Genomic DNA, 23,727 nt, shown 5'->3' on the forward strand with positions numbered 1-23,727 from the left:
GAACACGTTACTTTCAAAATCAATCCATAGTCTAACAATAAAAACCGTTAAAAGATCCAAACATAAATCAAACCATCATCTAGTCTAGGTAGTATCTAGGGTTTAGCCAAGAAACATGATGTCTAACATAAACAAATCAAATTCAAAACAAGAATTCATGATCAAAGTATCGAAACAAGAAAATAATGAAAACCGGGAGATAAGACCCGAACAATATTCTTTCCTACGCTCCGTGCTTCAACCGGATGATTCTTGCGAGCTAAATCACCTCGAAAGACTCAAAAATCTGCTCTCAAAAGTCTCCTAGGGTTCTTGGTTCGTATGTTGTCTCATAATGATGATTATTATTCTTTTTATACCAAACCCTAATCGTTCCACAATCAGGCGCATCATTCATACCAGTCGCGTAGCGCGACTGGTCTGCCCTTCATGCTCGCGCTACGCGAGCTCCTCAAAAGTCAGCCAAGTCAACGCTACCTCAGTCGCGTAGCGCGACTGAGTATCCTATCACCTTAGCGCTACGCGACTGAGCTTTTTTCACAGAATGTTCACCTCTAAACTCAGCTCCAACTTCCAAAAACTTCAAAATTATTCTAACACTTTTATACATTGGCTCCGGAACTTGACATTTGACACTTTAGCTCGGTTTTGCTCCAATTTCAGCATTTTATGTATCAAGACCTGGAAAACGCAATGTAGATCAATAGCACACAATTCTAAACTAAACTAAGCTAAGAAATAACGATAAAACGTACAAACTATACATGATAAAAGTATGTATTTTGCAATACATCAACACTCATTTGAAATATTCACAACTTCTTTCCTGGAGCTCTCAGGTCATCAAGCAAGCTTCCTAGTGGTCTCTAGTCGTAATTAGGACTCTTGTAAGTATACTTAACCCTTCTTAATTCAGTTTAGCTTAGTTAATTAGCTAAAAGTCAAACCGTCGTAATTAAGGTTTGACTTCGAGATTACTCATAATTTATTCAGTCAAATCTCGAATTAAAAATACCTATGAGTGGGTAATTATGTGGGTAATAAACCCTTAAAAGGGTACTCTCTGATTCCCACTCTAACTAGGTCAATTGTAGGGTCAAAGCTTACTTTAAAAAGTCAACAAAATGCTTATTTTCAAATTAATGCATAATTAGCAATGTAGGATCCATGCAACCTGATTTATCATTAATATAGCTTGGTAAATAATGTAAGAACATGTCTAAACATGTTCACCCCGGCAATTTTCAGTTTAAGCTCGGTTCGGGACCGAAAGTCGCATAGTTTGATTTATGCTTTGACTTTCAGTTCTGACCCGTTTAAGCCAAGTTTAGGATTGCCTTAGAGCCTCTTTTGGACCTATTTATATGTTAGTATAACCCTCTGTGATTATACAACTTGGTTCATTAGACATCTAATTCATATGCATGTTTCCGTTAATTGCTTAAATGTTGACTATTATGCCCTTTCCACCTTAATCTATGATTTTTGAGAATGTAAAAGAGTAGACACCTTAGTTACTGATTTATAAACTTGTACCCAAAATTTGATATTAGTTTGAGGTCTAGATTAAGAGTTATGCTCATTAGCGTAATTAGAAAGCTTTTTAGTAATCTAATGACATAATTAGCATATAGCATATCTAAACCCAAATTTTTATATCAAACTTTTTAGCTACTGATATAAAATAATATTTTGAGATTTTTGGAGATTTTTATTTATTTTTAGGCTGAGCATAACTTAGAGTTTTAAGCTTAACGGTAATCTATTTATAGAAACAAAGTCTATTTACATAAACCGAATCATAATTTCGAATACAAAAATCATCTTTAACAACACTAATCTATTTATAGAAACAAAAACAACTTTAAAAAGAAATTAAATCTTTAAAGAATTAACAATTAACTAAGTACAAAAATCATAACTAAATACAAAAAATTATAACTCACAAAACAAACCATAAGAACTTCAAAAGATAATCACATAAAATTTCAAATTAACACCTAAAGACAAAAATAAAAAAGAAAGACTATACATATCAAAAAACAAACAACACCAACAAAACTGAACTAACATGTTTTTGGTCGACGAACAATTCGAAAAATATAGGATCATAGTCCTCAATCGACTTTAATAACGAAGGAGCATTGTTTTCATTATCCATAACTGCAAACGACGTAACCATTGTTTAAAAAAAAAAAATATAACGGTAATCTTTTTATAGAAACAAAGTCTATTTACAGAAACCGAATCACAATTTCGAATACAAAAATCATCTTTAACAACACTAATCTATTTATAGAAACAAAAACATATTTAAAAAGAAATTAAAGACATCTTTAAAGAATTAAAAACAAATTAAATACAAAAATTATAACTCACAAAACAGTGTAAGATATACCTTTTCTTCAACTTCTCATAGGAACCTATTCAATAGTTCCTTGTAGGGGAAAGAGTCTGAAAGAAGCTCTTCACCTAAAATTACAAAACACAAAAAGTTTGTGAGATATGCAACTCGAGTACAAAAACAATAGTCAAAGACTCGAAACATCCCTAAAATTACAAATAATATAGTCAAAGCATCTCATAAAAAAACATCAAGATTTCAAAGCATACAAAATTTAAAATCAAACACAATAATGGTTTACTTCAAAATTTAAATTTAAAATAATGATTGACTTCAAAATTTAAAATTTAAAATCTGAAAATCAAATCACTAATATCCAATCCCATAAATCAAGCAAACTTATTAGGAAAGTCTAACCTTTCAAATTTAAATTCAATTTACAGATTCGAAATTTAAAATGGAACACATTAATGGAAAACTTTTAAATTTAAAATTTAAATAGAAACCTTAATTCCAGAAAAATTATCATACTAAAAATAAATCACTAAAATTTAAATTTGAGGTTTCAAAAAAAATCATTAACGAAATTTAAACTGTGAAAATCAAAATAAGGAGTTTTTTATTAGTACTCAACAAATGATCGTTAAATAATTAATTAAAAGTGTAATACCATATAAGAAAACAAATATTATATATATTTTGATAAAAAAAAAATAAATTATATACATCAAAATTATTTGTCATTCTATTGTAGTTTCCATTTTACTTAAATATGATTGTTAATTAATAAAGAAACAAATTTATCTAAAATAACTTTGATATGTTATTGCATTATAAATGGAAATATTACTTTACAAAACTTTGGAAATTACGAATAGACAAAATCGACCAAATAATTTAACATAAATAAATTATCATTGTTTTGTTAATTATTATAAATATTTATAAGTTTCCTAAAATTAATAATAAGTTAATAAAAATATAAGATATACATCTAGAAATAAGTCAACATACAAATTCAAACATCAACTTATTTGTTAATTTGACTCTTATGTTTTATCGTGTGTAAGATATATTCAATTGTTGTATTTTTTAATAAAAAAAAATAAAACTAACATTCGTATTGAAAAAAATACATAAGTAACTATCATAATTCGAACAAAATATCAAATCAGAAATACTCACATCAGAAAAAACTATGGAGGACAGACTCGGTTCAGAAATAAATATCTATAACTGCAAAGGAAGTAAGCAATTTTTTAAAAAAATATAACTGTAACATATTTATAGAAACAATGTCTAATTAAAGAAACAGACTTGTAATTCAAATTTCAAAAATTAACCTTAAAAAACAGTGGTCTATTTATAGAAAAAAATAAATTTTAAAAAGAAATTAAATGTTTCTTTAAAGCTAAATTGAACAAATGATAACTGAAAAATCAAAAAATATGAACTTCAAAACATTGATAATTTAATAAGAATAAAACACACTATATATATCAAAAAAATATATATGATAAACTAACCTCTGTTGCTTGACGAATGGTGGGATTCAGATTGTTATAACGGATGTAAGGAATCACATGAAAAAAATACAACAACCAAAATCATTAACTGCGATAAATGTGGAATAGATGATTAAGAAAAACCCGGAAACTTGATTTTGTACATAACAAAAATCAACAAAAACATCTGATGTAGATTTTGGTTTAAGAAAAAAATAAACATGTTCAATCTCTTAGATTAAAGATGTATACTACATAAACAACCGAGTAAAACAACATACCTTCAAGATTTATGGTCTGATCTACAAAATCAGAAAAAAAGAAGTTAATATAGTTAAAAAAAAATTAAACATGTTCAATCGCTTAGATTAAAGATGAATACTACATAAACAACAGAGTAAAACAACATACCTTCAAGATATATAGGCGGATCTACAAAAAATCAGGAAAAAAAAGGTTAATAGAAGTAGAAAGATTAAACAAAATAAAACATCATAAAATCTTTGAAAAATCTGAAATGACTATTAAATCCTGAGACTACTTTTCCAGCTTTGCTTTCAAATACAAACCTTCATTGTTCTCACAATCACCCATACGCGGTTTAGTGGAAGTCTGAGAAGAACATAAATCCACATCATAAACGGCATCCAAATTACGCTTAAGTTCATTCTCCAGCATCTTCTACCCAACATTGTATTAAGATTCTGATAGTAGTTAAAATATAAATGAAAGCGTATTAAGATTCTGATAGTAGTTAAAATATAAATGAAACCATAATTTAAAATGAACAACAAAATATAAATAAAAATTTAGTTGATAAAATTAGAAAAATTAAAATAATAAATTTTGCTCACTTTTCCTTAAATGTCAGTATCTGATCAAAATTATCGTTAAATGAAAAGCCGTGTGATGCGTGTTAGTGTATATATGTTTTTAGATGTTTATTTAAGCCCTTTTTACACTTTTAGCCAAGTTTTAAATTTATAAAACACGATATTTACTAACACTAAGCACACATATGGGCAAGTGCACCCATCGTGGACGTAGTATAGTGTTGGTAAGATACCGAGGTCGTCCAAGGACACAAGAGCTTTTAATACCGGTTTATCCTCAACGTCTAATCAAATCAAAAAGTTAGAAAAATGTTTTAAACTAAGAAAAATAAAAACTAACTAAATGCTGAAAAATAAAATAAAATAAAAAACAGATAGACAAGATGAATCACTTGGATCCGACTCGTGTATTAGTATAACCTTTGATTATTTTCGCACTTTTGCACTTGTTTAAGAGATTATCTTAGTTATTGTAGTAGGCCCCTCTTTTGAAGGCGACGTTACCCTCAACCCAGTAGTTTGAGTCAGCAAGGATACAATCCTAAAGGGTCGGATTATTGAAAGATAATGAATTAAGTTATTAATGCAAATTATGGTAGGCCCCGCTTTTGGCGGTGACGTTACCCTCGACTAAGTAGTCTGAGTCAGCAGGGATACAGTCCTAAATAGCCGGGTTATAGTATTAATAGTAGTTAGCTTATGAGGGGGTCAAAGAGTTTGGATCCCCGCCATCCAATACCCATGGGCATTGAAGACGGTCCTAATAAATTTGACCCAGGTCCCAAGCAGGACCTCTAAACGCTGAACAAGGGCAAGACCTTTACCAAACCGTTCCCTTAACCCCCGACCGGGTAGCCAACATACCTCCATATAGACCGTGGAGATATGAATGGTGAAAATCTTTTATTTTATATAGACAGTAAAATAATGCCAAGACACCACGGACAAACGATAAGGAAAGATCACCTTCAACATAAGTAACTAGTTATTAAAGTCATTAATACAAAACCAAATAAAAAGTGCAAAAGATTAAAAATAAAAAGTATTATACTAAACACTTGTCTTCACCAAGTGATGTAAGAGACTTAGGCAAACATGGCCTTGATTGTCAAGAACTCTTACGATCAATCTTGGATCCCGAGACGACTCACACACTCTATGATGGACAATGGATGATGGTGGTGGATGATGGTGTTATGGTGGTGATGGGTGGTGGATGAAGTGTGAGAGAGGTGGTGTGCCAAGGGATGAGAGAGAATGAAGCCAAGCTCCTCTATTTATAGGCTGAACAGAACGCTGGACACGGCCCCGTGTTCGCTGAACACGGCCCCGTGCCCGTCTGACATTCTCTCTCTTCATTAATTGTAATTGCGAATTACAATTAATGCGCCTGCTGTACTTTCAACACGCCCCCGTGTCCGCTGGGCACGGCCCCGTGGTGAGCAATGGAAGCTTCTACTGGTTTGTCTTTTCTGCTGCTTCCTGGGCACGCCCCCGTGTTCACTGGACACGGGGCGTGTTCAGACTTCTGTTCTCTTCTCTTTGTCTTGGGAGATGCCGTTGAGGGTCCGGGCAGTTTACTTTTGTTCCTTTTCTTGTATTTATGATAGAATTAGGGGTCTTTTTGCTTCTTTTGTGATTTTGAGCTCATTTCATCCTGAAAATACAAAAGGAAGACAAAAACACTCTTTTTCCAACATTAGTACTTAAAAAGGGTTAGTTTTATGCCTTAATTGATGTGTTTTATATGTTGCATTTTACACACATCAAATACCCCCACACTTGAACTTTTGCTTGTCCTCAAGCAAAACTCTTTTAATGTGGCTTACACTCCCAAATGGAATAGGTAGAAGAGAAGTTTTTTTTAACTTGTCCTAGAGTGTCGGGAATCCAAGGTTTGTATAGGTTCTATTTTTATTTTATTTACAATCTTATTCGTCATGGTTTATTTTGAACTTTTCATAAGATAAACTACTTATTTGGGCATAGCATGCCTTATTAAAATTCCATTTATATACAAGTTCACATACCTCACGGGAGATCACTCAATCACTCGGCCGAAGGTGTATATTTAAGTGAATCGCTCGAGAGCGGCACGGATTTACATTCTCCATATGCTTGCCAAGCGATCAATCCTCCTCCTTTTTAACTTTTTACCTTTGTAAATATCAAGAGGTCTTTTGGGGTGAAGGCTTGGGTTTAAAGGTGGGTGGTTGGTTAGTGGTTAGTAAAAAGGGCGAAAATCGTAACAAGTGTCGGTTTTCGTGAAATACCTTATTTTTGGTGACATTTTATTTTTGAAGTATTTCTCCAAACAAGCTTTTTGTAGCTTATGTTTGTTTTTGACTTCATTCATTCATCATCATTTTTTTTTTTTTTTTTTTTGATCACCTTAAAGGGTATGTTTATGGAAAACCGAGTTTGTTACTAAAATAAAGGTGAAAAAAAAATGAAAAAAGTTTTTTTTTTTTTTTTGGTGGGTAAAAAAAAAATTGTTTTGGGGGTAATGAAATGAAAGGTTTAGGCTCAAAGGGGTTTTCTAGGGGGATTTTGGGTAGGTAAAAAAAATGAAAAATAATGGTTTTGAAAGAAAAAAAAGTTAGTCCTAATGCCTCCATCATTTACTTACTTGGGTTTAAGTTGGTAAGGACCGGGAATGTATCGTCGTGGCAAGTTATAGATTTGTAAAGACCGAGCGGCTATTCACACAAGAAACGAAAAATGAGCATTTAATCTAAATATGTGTATTTTTATGCTCAATAAAGGCTCAAAACTCACTTTTTGTGGGAATGGGTTTTTTAATGTGACCAAGCATATATAATCGAATTTTAGCTAGACTTGTTATGCCGTTTCATAATTTTCTTATGTTAGTTCTTTTTATCACGACGCTATCGGTTGTAAGTTTGTAAAAATATAACCCTTTTATAACTTGTTATTCCCAACTTAAACTAAGACAAGTAAATAAAAAAAATGAAAAAGTTTTTGAAAAAATTTGGGGTGTTTAGCGGTTCCAATAGAGTTTTGTGTAAGGCTTGTTTTAGGATTTTGCAAAATTCCAAGGTTTTAGCATCCCCCCCACACTTAAATTACACATTGTCCTCAATGTGTCCAAAAATAGAGTTTTTGGTTGATTAGAATATGTAAAAGTGTGTTTAAAAAAACAAAGATTTGTGTTACTGGCATTCTGGACACGGCCCCGTGTTGACCGGGCACGGCCCCGTGGTCAAGTGCCAGTAACAAAAATTATAGAATTGAAACAGAAGCCTGGACACGGGGGCGTGTTCGCTGAACACGGCCCGTGTCCAGTTACCTGAACTGGGTGATTTCCTGCAGGGGGCTCAGCACGGGGCCGTGTTGGTTGGGCACGGCCCGTGTTGAGCCTTCTGTTGTGGAGATTTTTGTCGGTTTGTTCTGTTCTTCTGCATGGTTCCATTTTTTCTCGTTCCCTTTTTCATCCATTACCACCATGAGTCCATAAGCCATAAAAATCATCATAACATTGCTAATAGAGAGATAATACATAAATATAGTTAATTAACTAAGGGGTACATAAGGTTATCATAAAGGTTCTACTTATTTAGGAAAATTTCGGGAATAGCTTCCCGATGCAGAAACATTCTTCAGCCCATGGCTCCTAGGTTTTCACTCAAAGCCATTCTTCTATCTCCCTTGGGAGGTAGAAGGTAGCCTCATTCTCATCGGTATCTTGAGGAGGAGTGCTTACCGGGACTCCTTGCACTACCCTTGGTTGCGGTACTTGGTGCAAGGCGTGCCATTCTGCTGGGATGATAACCTCGGGTACCACATTCCACGCCCTGTGTGTAATCACCGGAACCAAAGGCGGGGAAGCAAGAAGGGTTAACCTTTGGTGCAGAAGGTTCACTTCTTGCAGGCAGCCCTCCAAACCTATCGTCAGATGATTAACGCGGTCCACTAAAGCCTCCTCTACACTTGTCAATTCGTCCACGGCTTCCCTTAAAGCGTAAACGTAGTTTACTAGGGAATCCTCTGCGGTGGACGATCTCCTTCCATTTCGGTTATTCCTTGAAGATGCTCCGATGTTTCGGCTGGCCATTTTCTGCGAAATAAGCCGAGGATAACTAAATTTTTGCAAAACAGTACCTCGAACACGGCCCCGTGCTTAGTGAGCACGGCCCCGTGTTCAACTGTCTGCAGGAATTTTTGTCTAATGGTTCTAGGTTTTTAAATTATTTCCATACTTTCGTCGTGTTATGAGCTTAGATAATTTAAAAACGAAGTTATAGAACTGACTTTAGACAAGAATCCATAGCGAAAATTCCTACAAACCTTGCATAGAAGGTTGGAATCATGGGTTTCCAAGATTCCATGGAGGTAGGGTTTGAAAAATTTTTGGAAGAAGAGGAAATGAACAAAAGTGGAAAAGACAAGATGGTCCTTAGGAACCTTCTTTTGGTACTTACCTAGGATGGTATATGTGAAGATTCCAGGGATCTCTGCTTTGTGGAGTGGTCAAAAATGAGCAGGATTCAGGCTGCATTTAAAGAAAACGACAGCACACTGAACACGGCCCCGTGTCCGCTGGACACGGCCCCGTGTGCAGAAAAAATCCTGACACATTTTGTCCGTATTCTGACAGAATCAGCAGAAAATCTTCTGAGCGAACACGGGGTCGTGGTGACCGGACACGGCCCCGTGTCGGAGGGCTGTTTTATGGAGTTTTGTCTTTTCTAAGGAGCTAACTTATATCGGGTGGCTCTTGACTTGTTGGAACAACCCCAAAGTGCCTAAGATACCTTAATTGTCCTATACTAAGGCGAGAACGCAAGAGGTTGTCGGTGAGGGTAATTCCTATTTTCATTCTAGGTGGACAAGTCCAACCCTTTCCCGGGCTCTCGTTAAAGAAGGTGTATGCCGAATCGCTCAGGTCTATGTATGCACCGAACGAGGTCGATGGGGAGTCCTTCACGGCACAATCGGCATAGGGACGACTATCGTCCATGTCTTGTCTAGGAAGAAAGGTATTTTCGGGAGCAACGAGGTTGTCAGAATGCGGTTCCAACATTTCCTCATGGTCATCATCTTGGGATGGATCTAAGAAATCCTTCCTAAGCTCTTTTGACCAATTTAGAAGTAGTTCTTCTAGTTGAAATAGCTCGTCAAGGAGCATATCTCCTAGAATATCCGGTTGGGCGCATTCGAGGGAGAAATAATGTTTATTTTTACTTTCGCCCCTCTTAAGGCTACAAGGAATTGGTGGGTCTATATAGTGTGGCCTATAAGTGAGGAAGAAACATTTTAATTCCTCGTGTTCGCCTCCACATATTTGACACCACAAACCATAAGAGTGCCGAAAGTAAAAAGAATCATCATTACTCATGTTTGTATCAGAAGTTACCAACCGTCGGGATCAAACGGTTCTGTTTTCAGCAACTGAATCTTGGGCACGGGGGCGTGTTGAGTGGACACGGCCCCGTGTTCAGCCTACTGTCTGATATAAAACAGGATTGCCAGTTCCAATGATTGGGCACGGGGGCGTGTTCAGCGGGCACGGCCCCGTGCTGAGCTCTGCAGAAGCTGAAAAATCTAAAAAAAATCCTAAAAATTAAAGAAAAATAAAAAAAATGATTAGGCCGTTGATTCCTAACTTTCTTAAAATCCTTGTGTCCCCGGCAGCGGCGCCAAAAACTTGATGCGTGTTAGTGTATATATGTTTTTAGATGTTTATTTAAGCCCTTTTTACACTTTTAGCCAAGTTTTAAATTTATAAAACACGATATTTACTAACACTAAGCACACATATGGGCAAGTGCACCCATCGTGGACGTAGTATAGTGTTGGTAAGATACCGAGGTCGTCCAAGGACACAAGAGCTTTTAATACCGGTTTATCCTCAACGTCTAATCAAATCAAAAAGTTAGAAAAATGTTTTAAACTAAGAAAAATAAAAACTAACTAAATGCTGAAAAATAAAATAAAATAAAAAACAGATAGACAAGATGAATCACTTGGATCCGACTCGTGTATTAGTATAACCTTTGATTATTTTCGCACTTTTGCACTTGTTTAAGAGATTATCTTAGTTATTGTAGTAGGCCCCTCTTTTGAAGGCGACGTTACCCTCAACCCAGTAGTTTGAGTCAGCAAGGATACAATCCTAAAGGGTCGGATTATTGAAAGATAATGAATTAAGTTATTAATGCAAATTATGGTAGGCCCCGCTTTTGGCGGTGACGTTACCCTCGACTAAGTAGTCTGAGTCAGCAGGGATACAGTCCTAAATAGCCGGGTTATAGTATTAATAGTAGTTAGCTTATGAGGGGGTCAAAGAGTTTGGATCCCCGCCATCCAATACCCATGGGCATTGAAGACGGTCCTAATAAATTTGACCCAGGTCCCAAGCAGGACCTCTAAACGCTGAACAAGGGCAAGACCTTTACCAAACCGTTCCCTTAACCCCCGACCGGGTAGCCAACATACCTCCATATAGACCGTGGAGATATGAATGGTGAAAATCTTTTATTTTATATAGACAGTAAAATAATGCCAAGACACCACGGACAAACGATAAGGAAAGATCACCTTCAACATAAGTAACTAGTTATTAAAGTCATTAATACAAAACCAAATAAAAAGTGCAAAAGATTAAAAATAAAAAGTATTATACTAAACACTTGTCTTCACCAAGTGATGTAAGAGACTTAGGCAAACATGGCCTTGATTGTCAAGAACTCTTACGATCAATCTTGGATCCCGAGACGACTCACACACTCTATGATGGACAATGGATGATGGTGGTGGATGATGGTGTTATGGTGGTGATGGGTGGTGGATGAAGTGTGAGAGAGGTGGTGTGCCAAGGGATGAGAGAGAATGAAGCCAAGCTCCTCTATTTATAGGCTGAACAGAACGCTGGACACGGCCCCGTGTTCGCTGAACACGGCCCCGTGCCCGTCTGACATTCTCTCTCTTCATTAATTGTAATTGCGAATTACAATTAATGCGCCTGCTGTACTTTCAACACGCCCCCGTGTCCGCTGGGCACGGCCCCGTGGTGAGCAATGGAAGCTTCTACTGGTTTGTCTTTTCTGCTGCTTCCTGGGCACGCCCCCGTGTTCACTGGACACGGGGCGTGTTCAGACTTCTGTTCTCTTCTCTTTGTCTTGGGAGATGCCGTTGAGGGTCCGGGCAGTTTACTTTTGTTCCTTTTCTTGTATTTATGATAGAATTAGGGGTCTTTTTGCTTCTTTTGTGATTTTGAGCTCATTTCATCCTGAAAATACAAAAGGAAGACAAAAACACTCTTTTTCCAACATTAGTACTTAAAAAGGGTTAGTTTTATGCCTTAATTGATGTGTTTTATATGTTGCATTTTACACACATCACCGTGTACCATCAAAATTTGTAGATATCCCACATTTACATGTTATTAAGTAACATAAATACACATCACATTTACTCGACATATTGAAGCTTAAGATTGAGCCGTTTTCAAATTAACATGAGATTGAACACTTACCTTGCATAACCCAACTTTGATCAAAACAAAACCTCAATTGCAAATAGAAAACTGTGACAATCAAAATAAGGATTTTTTTATTAGTACTCAACAAATGATCGTTAAATAATTAATTAAAAGTGTAATACCATATAAGAAAACAAATATTATATATATATTGATAAAAAAAAAATTATCTACATCAAAATTATTTGTCATTCTATTGTAGTTTCCATTTTACTTAAATGTGATTGTTAATTAATAAAGAAACAAATTTATCTAAAATAACTTTGATATGTTATTGCATTATAAATGGAAATATTACTTTACAAAACTTTGGAAATTACGAATAGACAAAATCGACCAAATAATTTAACATAAATAAATTTTCATTGTTTTGTTAATTATTATAAATATTTATAAGTTTCCTAAAATGAATAATAAGTTAATAAAAATATAAGATATACATCTAGAAATAAGTCAACATACAAATTCAAACATCAACTTATTTGGTAATTTGACTGTTATGTTTTATCGTGTGTAAGATATATATTCAATTGTTGTATTTTTTAATAAAAATATATAAAACTAACACTCGTATTAAAAAAAATACATAAGTAACTATAATAATTCGCATAAAATATCAAATCAGAAATACTCACATCAGAAAAAACTATGGAGGACAGACTCGGTTCAGAAATAAATATCTATAACTGCAAAGGAAGTAAGCATTTTTTTTTAAAAAAAATATAACCGTAACATATTTATAGAAACAATGTCTAATTAAAGAAACAAACTTATAATTCAAATTTCAAAAATTAACCTTAAAAAACAGTGGTCTATTTATAGGAAAAAATAAATTTTAAAAAGAAATTAAATGTTTCTTTAAAGCTAAATTGAACAAATGATAACTGAAAAATCAAAGAATATGAACTTCAAAACATTGATAATTTAATAAGAATAAAACACACTATATATATCAAAAAAAAATATGATAAACTAACTTTTGTTGCTTGACGAATGGTGGTATTCAAATTGTTATAATGGATGTAAGGATCACATGAAAAAATACAACAACCAAAATCATTAACTGCGATAAATGTGGAATAGATGATTAAGAAAAACCCGGAAACTTGATTTTATACATAACAAAAATCAACAAAAAACATCTGATGTAGATTTTGGTTTAAGAAAAAAATAAACATGTTCAATCTCTTAGATTAAAGATGTATACTACATAAACAACCGAGTAAAACAACATACCTTCAAGATTTATGGTCTGATCTACAAAATTAGAAAAAAAAGAGGTTAATATAGTTAAAAAAAATTAAACATGTTCAATCGCTTAGATTAAAGATGAATACTACATAAACAACAGAGTAAAACAACATACCTTCAAGATATATAGGCGGATCTACAAAAAATCAGGAAAAAAAGGTTAATAGAAGTAAAAAGAACAAAGATTGAACATACCTTTAAATACAAAGGAATAACATAAATTCAACATCAGATCTTCATTCGGAACATATAATAACGAAAATTTAAGTTCGATTTGGTGTACGGAATAACATAAAATCAACATCCGATCTTCATTCAGAACATATAATAACAAAGATTTAACTTCGATTTGGTGTATTTACCTTTGATCTTGATTCAATGTTGAAAATCCGGTGAGAAGATGACAATTCTAGAAGAAAGAGAAGAGAGAAAAGAGTAAAGTTGTGGTAGGTATGTATGATTGTTATGACAATTCACATAGGTTTTATATGATCCAAATATATTCCGGAAAAAAAAACCCGACCCAATACATAAAACGGATCCCGCCTCTTTTCTATAGAAATTGTGAATGTAGAAAGCAAAATGGGATTTCCCTCCCAAACCAAATTGCCACATCAGCCTACATGGCCAAAGACAAATGCCACATAGCCCAAATCCATCTCATTTATATATAGAATATAGATAGGTGAGATATAATAAGATAGAAGAAATCAATGTTATTAAAAATCTTTTAAAAATTAATAAAATAAGTAACGATACATATTTCCAATTATGTATTGATAGAAATTAATTGTAATTGTTTCCTTATAATTTGTTAGACTTACATGGAACATTCCAAAAATATAATATGCATACCAAAATATAAACATTCTGGAGAAGCAATATAAAAGTCAAATGTTAATGAATTTGAAAAAATATATTTCTTCATATTCGAAAAATATATTTAGGTTTTACTTATTTATTTTTATCTTTTAGCTTATATGGTTTAAACAATATGTAACAACTTAAGACTGAAATTATAATTATAATCGCTTACAAATATCAAAAGAAAATTTTAAAAACAATGGTAGTAATGACAATTTCTTATGTTTTATTCCTCTTTATTTGAAAAATCATCAGGCAAATATTAAGAAACCAATACACGTTTGTTAAAATGGTTCATGTATAAAATTTGAAGGATGATAAACTGCATTTTATTGTGGAATCTGATTAACATAAATAAAGCATTCTTATATAGTATTACACATTTGACCGAAATTTTATAAAGCGTGTATAGTTAATTAGATGAATCTATATCGTAACAAAAACTGTATTTCACATCGAAACAATTAACAACAAAGTTTTGTGTTATCCATTAACATGAACACTAAGAGTAAAGTATCAAGTTTCATACAAAAGACTGTTGTTTACTTACTATTTGTTCGGAAGGTGAAGGGATATGGTCCCAAAAAGCCGCGCAAACCTCAGTTAAGGTTGCGCGTGAGACCATACTCCTTATTTTAACAAACTTATTATTGAGAGCCTCGCGCGACCTACACCACTTTCCGATCTGTAGCGCGCGAGGCACAACCCACAAGAAGCTCTGATATCAACACTTAGCATAAAATAATGGAACATGTGGGTATACTAACCCCGCGCGGGTTAGCCTGATGCCCAACAAGAACCACACAGGAGGGGAGCGCAAGTCTACCTCCGGTGGTACACAAGGTACAAGTGGCAGTAAAAGGAGCCAATGAGCGTCCAGCAGGCTCTGGTCAATCGTGCACCACGATCGTCTGACGAGAAGTACATAAGGACGCCTACGTAGCACCAATCAGAGGACGGAGACAACTGTCCCACGATCTCCACTTGTCTGCTGATGGCAGAACGACAGCAAGGCCGACAACAATGACACGTGGCTCCAATCAAGGTGCGCCATCACCAAGGAACGTCTAGAAGCCACTAAACGGTCGACAACAGCGAGGCAAAGAGCATATCCGTTATGCTGTCCGTTTCCGGCCCAAGGCCCATCAGCCCATAACCTCTTACACCTCTCCGACTATAAATAGAGACCTCATTCCACAGGTTAAACATTCTATTCCCTCTACTCTCACTCTTAGCACTTAATTATCCTCCCAAAGCAGTCGCTTATTCTCACGACGGAGCCTGGTTAAGAGGGAAACCCCCACATTCCCCTCTTAACGAGTAACGGTGTTCTGTTTTGCAGGATTGAACCATCAAGTCGGAGCTCAAATATTCATCAGAAGATTAACCACTATGATAGAAACATAAACCAAACTGATTAGTTCCTTAATTAGTTCAGTGTTTCTTCATTGGCGCCCACCGATTTTTTCTATAACCACCCTCATCTTCTTTTATTTGAGCCTTTGACATCTTTTCTTCCTTCGACCATGGCCGGTCAAGGAACCATTCCAGAGTTCGGCTTCGGAGCCAACTCTAACGCGGCGTTGGGTGAAGGAATCCAAAACTTCCAAGCCCAACAAATCGAAGAAATCGGTGAAGTTAAAATCACCAATACTGGGGGCCCGCGCGGGAGCATCACCCGCATCACTCAAGTGGTCACCCCAGGGAACAACGGAGAAGGACCTTCGAACCCAGCGCCAGCTCAAAATGTATCGGCATTATTAGGCTTACCAGAAGGCGAAACTCCAGCTCATGGTATGCCAAGAACATCGCCACCATCAATGCAGCATACCAGTCGCTGATTGCGCAACAAGCAGTTTTGACGGCAGAACCGTCCTTGGTCACTCCTCAGAGTTAGGGGGTGCGCCAAATGCCCCCGCCAGCCAATCTACAAGGCAGAATCAACAGGCCTCCCCCTACAAGACGTTTGAGCGTACAAGACACGCGCGATACAAGAGGGGAAACAGATAGTTACTACGACTATCCGTCGAACCTTCAACGAGGCCCTGTTCACAGCCGGCTGACGCCGCGCAACATGAACAACGAACGGGAGGAGACAGACCCAAATGATCCGACTTGGGAAGATGACGAGGGCTCGTCAGTCTTTAACCGCTTACCGAAAAACCATGAGTACTTCAAGCCGAGACAACACATCGGTTACACAGAAGATGCTGAAAGAGATTTTCGCCTGGCGTACCGTCCAGCGGAAGCTGCGGAACACTCCAAGCTCGCGCCTGGTTCGACAGCCTTCCGCCTGGGAAGATTAAATCATGGACAGATTTCAAGACGCAGTTTTTGAGCTACTTTAGCCAACAACGTCGCTACCAGCGCGACACAGCCGAAGTAGAAGATATTTGGCGAAGAGATGGTGAAGGTCTGGAGGACTTCATCACCCGTTTTAACAAAGAATGTCTGGAGATAGGCGGCGTCAGTGAACAACTCATGCGTTGTCACTTCAAGAAGGCCATACACTGTGATAGTCTCATTAGAACTATCACAGGCAAGGATGGAATGCCAAAGGAGTGGGATAAACTCATGGAGGCTGCAAAGATCGTCGCGTAAACCGAGGAGTCACTCGCCGGTAACAAGAGTTATTACTTTGAAGATCGATTCTCTAGAGGAAACACGCGCGACAACAACAACACACGCAAAAAATACATGAGTAACGACTGGAAGTCTGGGAGATCAAGAGGCCACGACGACAGGCCGCGCTACAGGGAAGACGCGCGTGAAACAATCGACCGAATCGGTTACAAGCACTGGACTCCGCTCACAAAAACGCCTAAGGAGGTATTGATGACGGAGAATCACGATTTCAAGGCTCCCAGGCCTATGACAAACAAAAAGGGGCAAGACCCCAACCTGTACTGCGATTTTCATAAAGACTCAGGGCACTTGACTGATGACTGTTATAGTTTGCGCCAAGAAACCGAGAGAGCGCTTAAAAGCGGTAAACTAAGCCATCTGGTGAAAAACGTGCGCAAGGAAAATCGTCAACTCCAGTGCCACGATGAAGGGAACCACAAGAAAGTCCGACGCCTAGAGACTCACATGGTCAACGGACCTAGATATAGCACGAAAGAGAAAGGCAAGCGCCCCTATGAACCTTCTTGGCAAGAGCAACAGGTCATATTCCCGGTAGTGCGCGGAGGTCCTCGCGCCACGCCACCCGTCGTCATTACCGGTATAATTGGTCATTATGAGATAGAATACATATTCATTGATCCAGGAAATACAGCGGACATCATTTACGAGCAGTGTTTCAACCAATTTGATGAAGAGGACAAGGCGAGACTCGAGCCAGTCGATTATCCCTTGTCCGGATTTTGCAACGAGATGGTTTTTCCACTCGGACAGATCAGTTTCCCCGTCACGTTTTCTGACGGGAAACACTCAAGAACAATAAATGTGAATTTCATGGTAATGCCAGTAAAATCAAGACATGATGTGTTGATTGGGAGGGAGACCCAGGGCGAGCTAAACATGGTGACGTCAACGCCCCATTCTGCGATAGGGTTCCCAACCAAGACTAGAGTGGCAATCATCTATGCCAAAAAGGAAGTGATGTCAACTGAAGAAGCGCGCCCAACGAAAGCGGCGAAGGTTTCCACGACCGAGCCAGAAAAATGGGTGTTAAACCGCAAATACCCAGAGCAAACAGTGACAATTGGCCACGCCATTTCGTCAGACATCCGAATGCGTTTAAAGCAATTGTTGTTCCGAAATATGGATATATTTGCCTGGACCTCGGCAGACATGACCGGTGTCCCGCGCAACATAACCGAACATTGCTTAAACACTTACCCCTCTGTTGAACCAAAGGTCCAAAGAAGGCGCAGCCTAGGAGCAGACAAAACGAAAGCAATGAACGAGCAAGTATGTGAGTTGCTCAAAGCTGGGATCTTGCGAGAGGTACAATATCAGAGTTGGGTTGCGAACCCAGTGATGGTTGAAAAATCAAATGGCGGATGGCGGATGTGCGTAGACTATTCCGATCTCAACAAGGCATGCCCAAAGGATTGCTATTCTTTGCCTGAGATCGACAAAAAGATAGATTCTCTGGCGCCATACAGATGGAAATGCTTTTTGGATTGCTACAAAGGTTATCATCAAGTTCAGATGGAACTCGAAGATGAAGACAAGACAGCCTTTAGGACTGATCTTGGAATCTTCTGCTACACAAAGATGCCTTTCGGCCTGAAAAATGCTGGCGCAACATACCATCGCTTGATGGACAAGACCTTCGCAGGGGACATCGGAAAGCATATTGAAGTTTACATCGATGATCTAGTGGTTAAAAGTCCCGAAGAGGACCAAATGTTGAAAGACATCGAAAAAACGTTCAATTCATTGCGCAGTGTGAATATGAAGCTGAACCCAGCCAAGTGCTCTTTTGGCATGGAAGAAGGGAAGTTTCTAGGCTTCATTGTCACAAACGGTGGTTTCAAAGTGAATCCAGAGAAAGTACAAGCCATAGAGCGAATGCCCTCACCGCGAACCATCAAAGAGATGCAACGACTGGCCGGCCGACTGGCCGCGCTTAATCATTTTCTCTCCAATCACGCTGCGAAGTCGTACCCCTTTATTAGCACGTTGCTCAACTGTGTGAAGAAGCAGGAGTTCAAGTGGACACCCGAGGCCGAGACAGCTTTTCAGCAAATGAAAGCGTGCCTAATTGAACTCCCTACCCTGACTGCACCATTCGAAAATGAAAGCGTGCCTAATTGAACTCCCTACCCTGACTGCACCATTCGAAAAAGAGCCACTTGTACTGTACTTATCTTCTTCAGATAAGGCAGTAGGGTCGGTACTACTGGTGGAGAGAAACGGAGTCCAAACTCCAATTTATTACGTCAGCAGGGTACTCACTGACCCAGAGACAAGATATTCCACAATGGAAAAGTTGGTTCTCGCACTACTACATGCCTCCCGTAGGCTGCGCAGATATTTCACAGGCCATGTAATAACTGTGCTTACCAACTTCCACATCGGCACAATACTGCAAAAGCCTGAGACATCAGGCTTGTTGGCAAAGTGGGCCATTGAGCTGGGGGGCCATAACATCTTGTACAGGCCACGTCCAGCCATTAAGGGTCAGGTCCTAGCCGACTTCATCACAGAAGTGCCGGCCGATAAAATCAAAGAATGTGAGCTGGTAGAAATTCCCGAGAAAGACGTGACTGATGAGACTTGGATGCTTTACACTGATGGGGCATCAAATGAATACGGCGCAGGAGCAGGATTGCGCCTGGTGAGCCCCGAGAATCATGAGTTTACTTACGCCATTAAGTTGGACTTCAAGAACACCAACAACGAGGCGGAGTATGAAGCATTTCTGGCAGGCTTACGCCTCGCCATCAAAATGGGAGCCAAAAGTTTACGAGCACATGTCGACTCACTCCTGATAGCCAGCCAAGTCAATGGCATATACGATGCGAAGGGGGAAGTCATGGCTTTGTATCTGGAGCAAGCAAAAGAATTGCTTCAACAATTCAAGTCTCACAAGGTTATCCACATCAATCGCTCCGAAAACAAACCAGCTGATGCCTTGAGCAAGCTTGCTTCGACTTCTTTCCAACATCTTGCCAAAGATGTAAGGATAGAGGTACTCAAGAATCCATCAGTGTTGTTGCGACAAGTGAACGTGATCGAAATGGGGCAACCATCCTGGATGACCCCAATAATCCAGTATTTGCAAGAAGGGGTACTCCCTGAAAACAAAGCGGAGGCAAGGAAGATTCAAAACAAGGCCCTACACTATGAAATGAATGGCGGTATTTTGTACCGAAAATCCTTCTTGGGACCACTATTGCGCTCTGTGGACCCCCCAAGATGCGAACTACTTGATAAGGGAGATCCACGAAGGGATCTGCGGCATCCATTCAGGACCACGGATGGTTATCGCAAAGATCATGAGCGCCGGATACTACTGGCCAGGGATGCATGTCGATGCCCTGAAGGAGATCCGCAAATGCGACTCCTGTCAACGACATTCTCCAAAAACACTGCGCCCCAAGAACGACCTTATCCCTGTATCCACTGCATGGCCTTTCCAGCAGTGGGGAATCGACATGGTGGGACCCTTCCCAGATGCTCCTGGCGCCGTCAAGTTCATAATAGTGGCAGTTGATTACTTCACAAAGTGGGTGGAGGCCAAAGCTCTCGCATCGACCACAGCTATGATGGTGCGCAAGTTCATCTGGGAGCACATCATATGCAGATTTGGCCTCCCGCTCAAGATTGTAACCGATAATGGCACCAATTTTGCGTCGGAAGATCTCCAGAATTGGATGAAGGAGATGAAAATCGAACACACTTTCACATCCGTTGCGCATCCTCAAGGCAATGGACAGGTGGAAAGCGTGAACAAGTGCATTGTCGAGGGGATAAAGGCCAGACTAGGCACAAGGCGACGAGGCTGGGTAGATGAGCTCCCGAGCATCTTGTGGGCTCATCGAACCATGCCAAAAACGAGTACCGGCGAGACCCCTTTTAGCTTAGTCTATGGCTCAGAGGCGGTTATCCCGACCGAAGTTGGCCTACCCTCATCGCGCCTGACAACGGGCAACACAATCGACAATGAAGCGGAGAGACGCCTTGACTTGGACTTGTTAGAAGAAAGGCGCGAAATCGCGCGAATCAGAGAAGCCAAGTACAAGACCCAGCTGGAAAGGTACTACAACACTAGAGTCCGCATTTGTACCTTCACTCCAGGAGAATGCGTCTTCCGAGACAATGAAGCGTCAAATGCGGAACGCCCAGGAAAGTTAGCACCCAAATGGGTAGGCCCATATTTGATCCACGAAGTGCTAGGCAAAGGGGCCTACAAGTTGCGCACCCTAGATGGCTACATCCTACCGCGAACATGGAATGCGCAACAACTGCGCAAATGTTATATGTAACTTGCTTCGGCCATGCGCCTTTTTAACGTTCCTATATTGGCTATACGCCGTTTGCAATTAATGTATGTTGGCCTAAGCGCCCGTTTCCGAACTAATGAAAGCATACGACATGTTGTCTATTACCTTTTTTCGTTACAAATGCATGTTAAACTTATGATTAGCGCGAAAACATTCCAGCCACTTAGAGATTATCAAACAAGAGCCGCCTCCAAGGTCCTCCGCGAACGAAGCGCGAGACCGGGAAGTTCCCTTTTACTTAACGAGACTTCCATTTATTCGAGCTAATTTAACCTCAGTTTTTGACAACAATGCAATAATTGTAACTGGAAAAAAAAGACAATTCTTATAATACAAAACATGCGCAACAGCGCAACGTTGTACAGGCAAAATGCAAAAAATTACAAGGCACGAAGCCTATCAACAGCCTATTCTAATTCATTGTGTTGATCACCATCATCATCGCCGCCATCATCGTTTCCGTCATCATCACCATTTCCACCATCATCGCCAGCTGGCTCTTCATCCGACAACTCAACAGTAACTGGTGGATCGAGAATGGCTTTAAGACGCTGACACCAGTCGTCTTTCTTTAAAGCTTCCACAACCAGATCCATTACAGGCAAAGTAAGGTTGTCATAAGAATCTTCAGCACGCGCAAGCGCAGCATCAGCCTGTTCGGTCACCGAGCAATGGCTCACATCAAACTCTTGTCCGAGCATCTCCTCAACATGAATAGCACACTCCAGATAGCCCCCTCGGTGACCCACCGCGCGCGCAGCATCTGTGAGAGCAGCAACGGCGCGATCCAGCTCGCCAGCATTGAGGATCGAGTTGGCAACCTATAACGAGAGCCGCATATTAAGGACAACTAACATATTAAGCATACAAAATTATGCAAGTATAAACTTACCAGCACCACTCCACGACTGCGCATCCATTCAGCCTCGGACACGAGTGTATCAACGATCCCTTGGGCCTCCGAGTAGTTGGTCTGCGCTACATTAAGGGCGGCGGTGCTAACAGCACGCGCCTCTTCAGCAGTGGCAGCCTTAACTTTCTCTGCCTCTAGGTCGATCTCCAAGGACTCGCATTTGTCAATCTGCTCATTCAAGCGGCGTTTAAGCTCAGCAATCTCAACGTCCTTAGCCTAGAGATCTCTATCCTTGCTGGACAATTGCACCTTTGCCTCAGCCAACTCAACCTGCAAAGCAACAAAAGACTTGGGTTATTTTGTAAACAACATATCAAGAAGTAAATGGTAAACTAACCTCCATCTGCTGCTTGGCAGCCTTCTCAGCCTGCGCATCTTCAACTTTCACAGTCAATTCAGCAACTTTCGCTTCAAGATCAACAATCTTGTTCCGAGCCGCGAAGGCGCGCTCATTATTCCTCTCACATATACGCTTGAACTCGGCCTTCTCCTTGGCCAATTGCTGTTCAGCATTGTGGAGTTTATTCTTAAGGCCCTCGCGCCCCCATTCCTCGGCCTTCTTATCAGCATCGAACTTGGCCTTCTCCTCATCTAAAGCAGCTTTAGACTTTTCAAAGTCGGTGATTCGTTTCAACATCCGTTCACAACAGCCCTCCCAATCTGCCCGCTCCCTAACCATCGTTCGCCACTCGCGAACTATCTGATGATTAGCGGCGCGAGCATTGGCTTCTCCAAGCACGAAAGTTCGATACAACATTTCATGGGTCTTCGCCCTCTGCCGGTTAACCTCACCAGGAGTAAACGAGTTCAAGAACCAATCGCGGCAAGGCCCGAATTCCTGAAATGTGTCCTTCTGCTTCAAACTCCAGGGAGCTTGGTGGGGAGCATCACCGCGTTCTTCCTCGGTATAACTTTTATAGTATATATCACCAACGGTGTCCTTCGCCCCAATGACATTTGGGTTATAGCCCCCAGCCCCACCAGAGCTCACGCCACTAGAAGTATACCGACCCGACCCCTTTGAAGTAACGATCGTTGAACGATCATGGGTCTCAGCATGCGCGGGGTGGGTAGGTTTGGCGACTTCAGGCTCCTGAACATTGATAGGCTGTTCCATAGCCTTTTTCTGCTCCCGCTCCTTCTCCAAGGCCCTCTTTTTCTTCGCCTCTTCGGCTCTCTTTTCCTCCTCACCCTTCTTCCTTCTCTCTTCCTCATCCTTTCTCTTCTTATCTTCCTCAGTTTTCTTCTTTTTCTCTTCTTCCTTCTTCTGGCGTTCCTCAGCCTTTCGCTGCGCCTCGGCAGCCTTCGCAGCATCCTGCTCAGCAGTATTTTTCTCCTTTGAAGTATCAACACCAGCAGTCTGAGAAGATTTGATAGTAATCTTCGGCCTCTTCGGCTCGGGCTCAGTAAATTTGACGCCCTTCTCAGGGGTCTTCTTCTTGATCTCTGCAAAAAGAAACAAGTAATCAAGCAAGGAACATAACTGAAGGAAGAAAAACCAAGAACTTACCAGGAGAAAACTTGTACAACGAGCGTAGGTTGCTCGTTTTCCAA

At 39.3% G+C, this 23,727-nt stretch overlaps 1 protein-coding gene and 1 long non-coding RNA gene across 10 annotated transcripts; both read right to left on the bottom strand.

Annotated features, from left to right (window-relative positions):
- Nucleotides 1-2,080: 2,080 nt before the first annotated feature.
- On the bottom strand, nucleotides 2,081-13,903 carry LOC110891267. Of its 9 annotated transcripts, none has more exons than XR_002565203.1 (11): nucleotides 13,800-13,903; nucleotides 13,553-13,573; nucleotides 13,423-13,443; nucleotides 12,181-12,231; nucleotides 4,419-4,553; nucleotides 4,261-4,281; nucleotides 4,131-4,146; nucleotides 3,871-3,878; nucleotides 3,530-3,580; nucleotides 2,399-2,472; nucleotides 2,081-2,163 (listed from the first exon to the last, which is right to left on the bottom strand). It is a non-coding gene; the product is annotated as an uncharacterized LOC110891267 (long non-coding RNA). The 9 variants fall into 9 exon arrangements; XR_002565200.1 differs by having other exon boundaries at nucleotides 3,871-3,958; XR_002565201.1 differs by having other exon boundaries at nucleotides 4,131-4,151.
- A 7,764-nt stretch (nucleotides 13,904-21,667) lies between these two features.
- LOC118484198 lies at nucleotides 21,668-22,404 on the bottom strand. The gene is made up of 2 exons (XM_035980189.1): nucleotides 22,153-22,404; nucleotides 21,668-22,081 (listed from the first exon to the last, which is right to left on the bottom strand). Exons 1-2 carry the CDS (start codon nucleotides 22,174-22,176, stop codon nucleotides 21,668-21,670), a joined length of 438 nt encoding a protein of 145 aa, XP_035836082.1. The 5' UTR covers nucleotides 22,177-22,404.
- Between the last annotated feature and the right edge of the window lie 1,323 nt (nucleotides 22,405-23,727).

The sequence above is a fragment of the Helianthus annuus genome, chromosome 11 (genome assembly GCF_002127325.2).
Source record: "Helianthus annuus cultivar XRQ/B chromosome 11, HanXRQr2.0-SUNRISE, whole genome shotgun sequence".
NCBI lineage: Eukaryota > Viridiplantae > Streptophyta > Magnoliopsida > Asterales > Asteraceae > Helianthus > Helianthus annuus.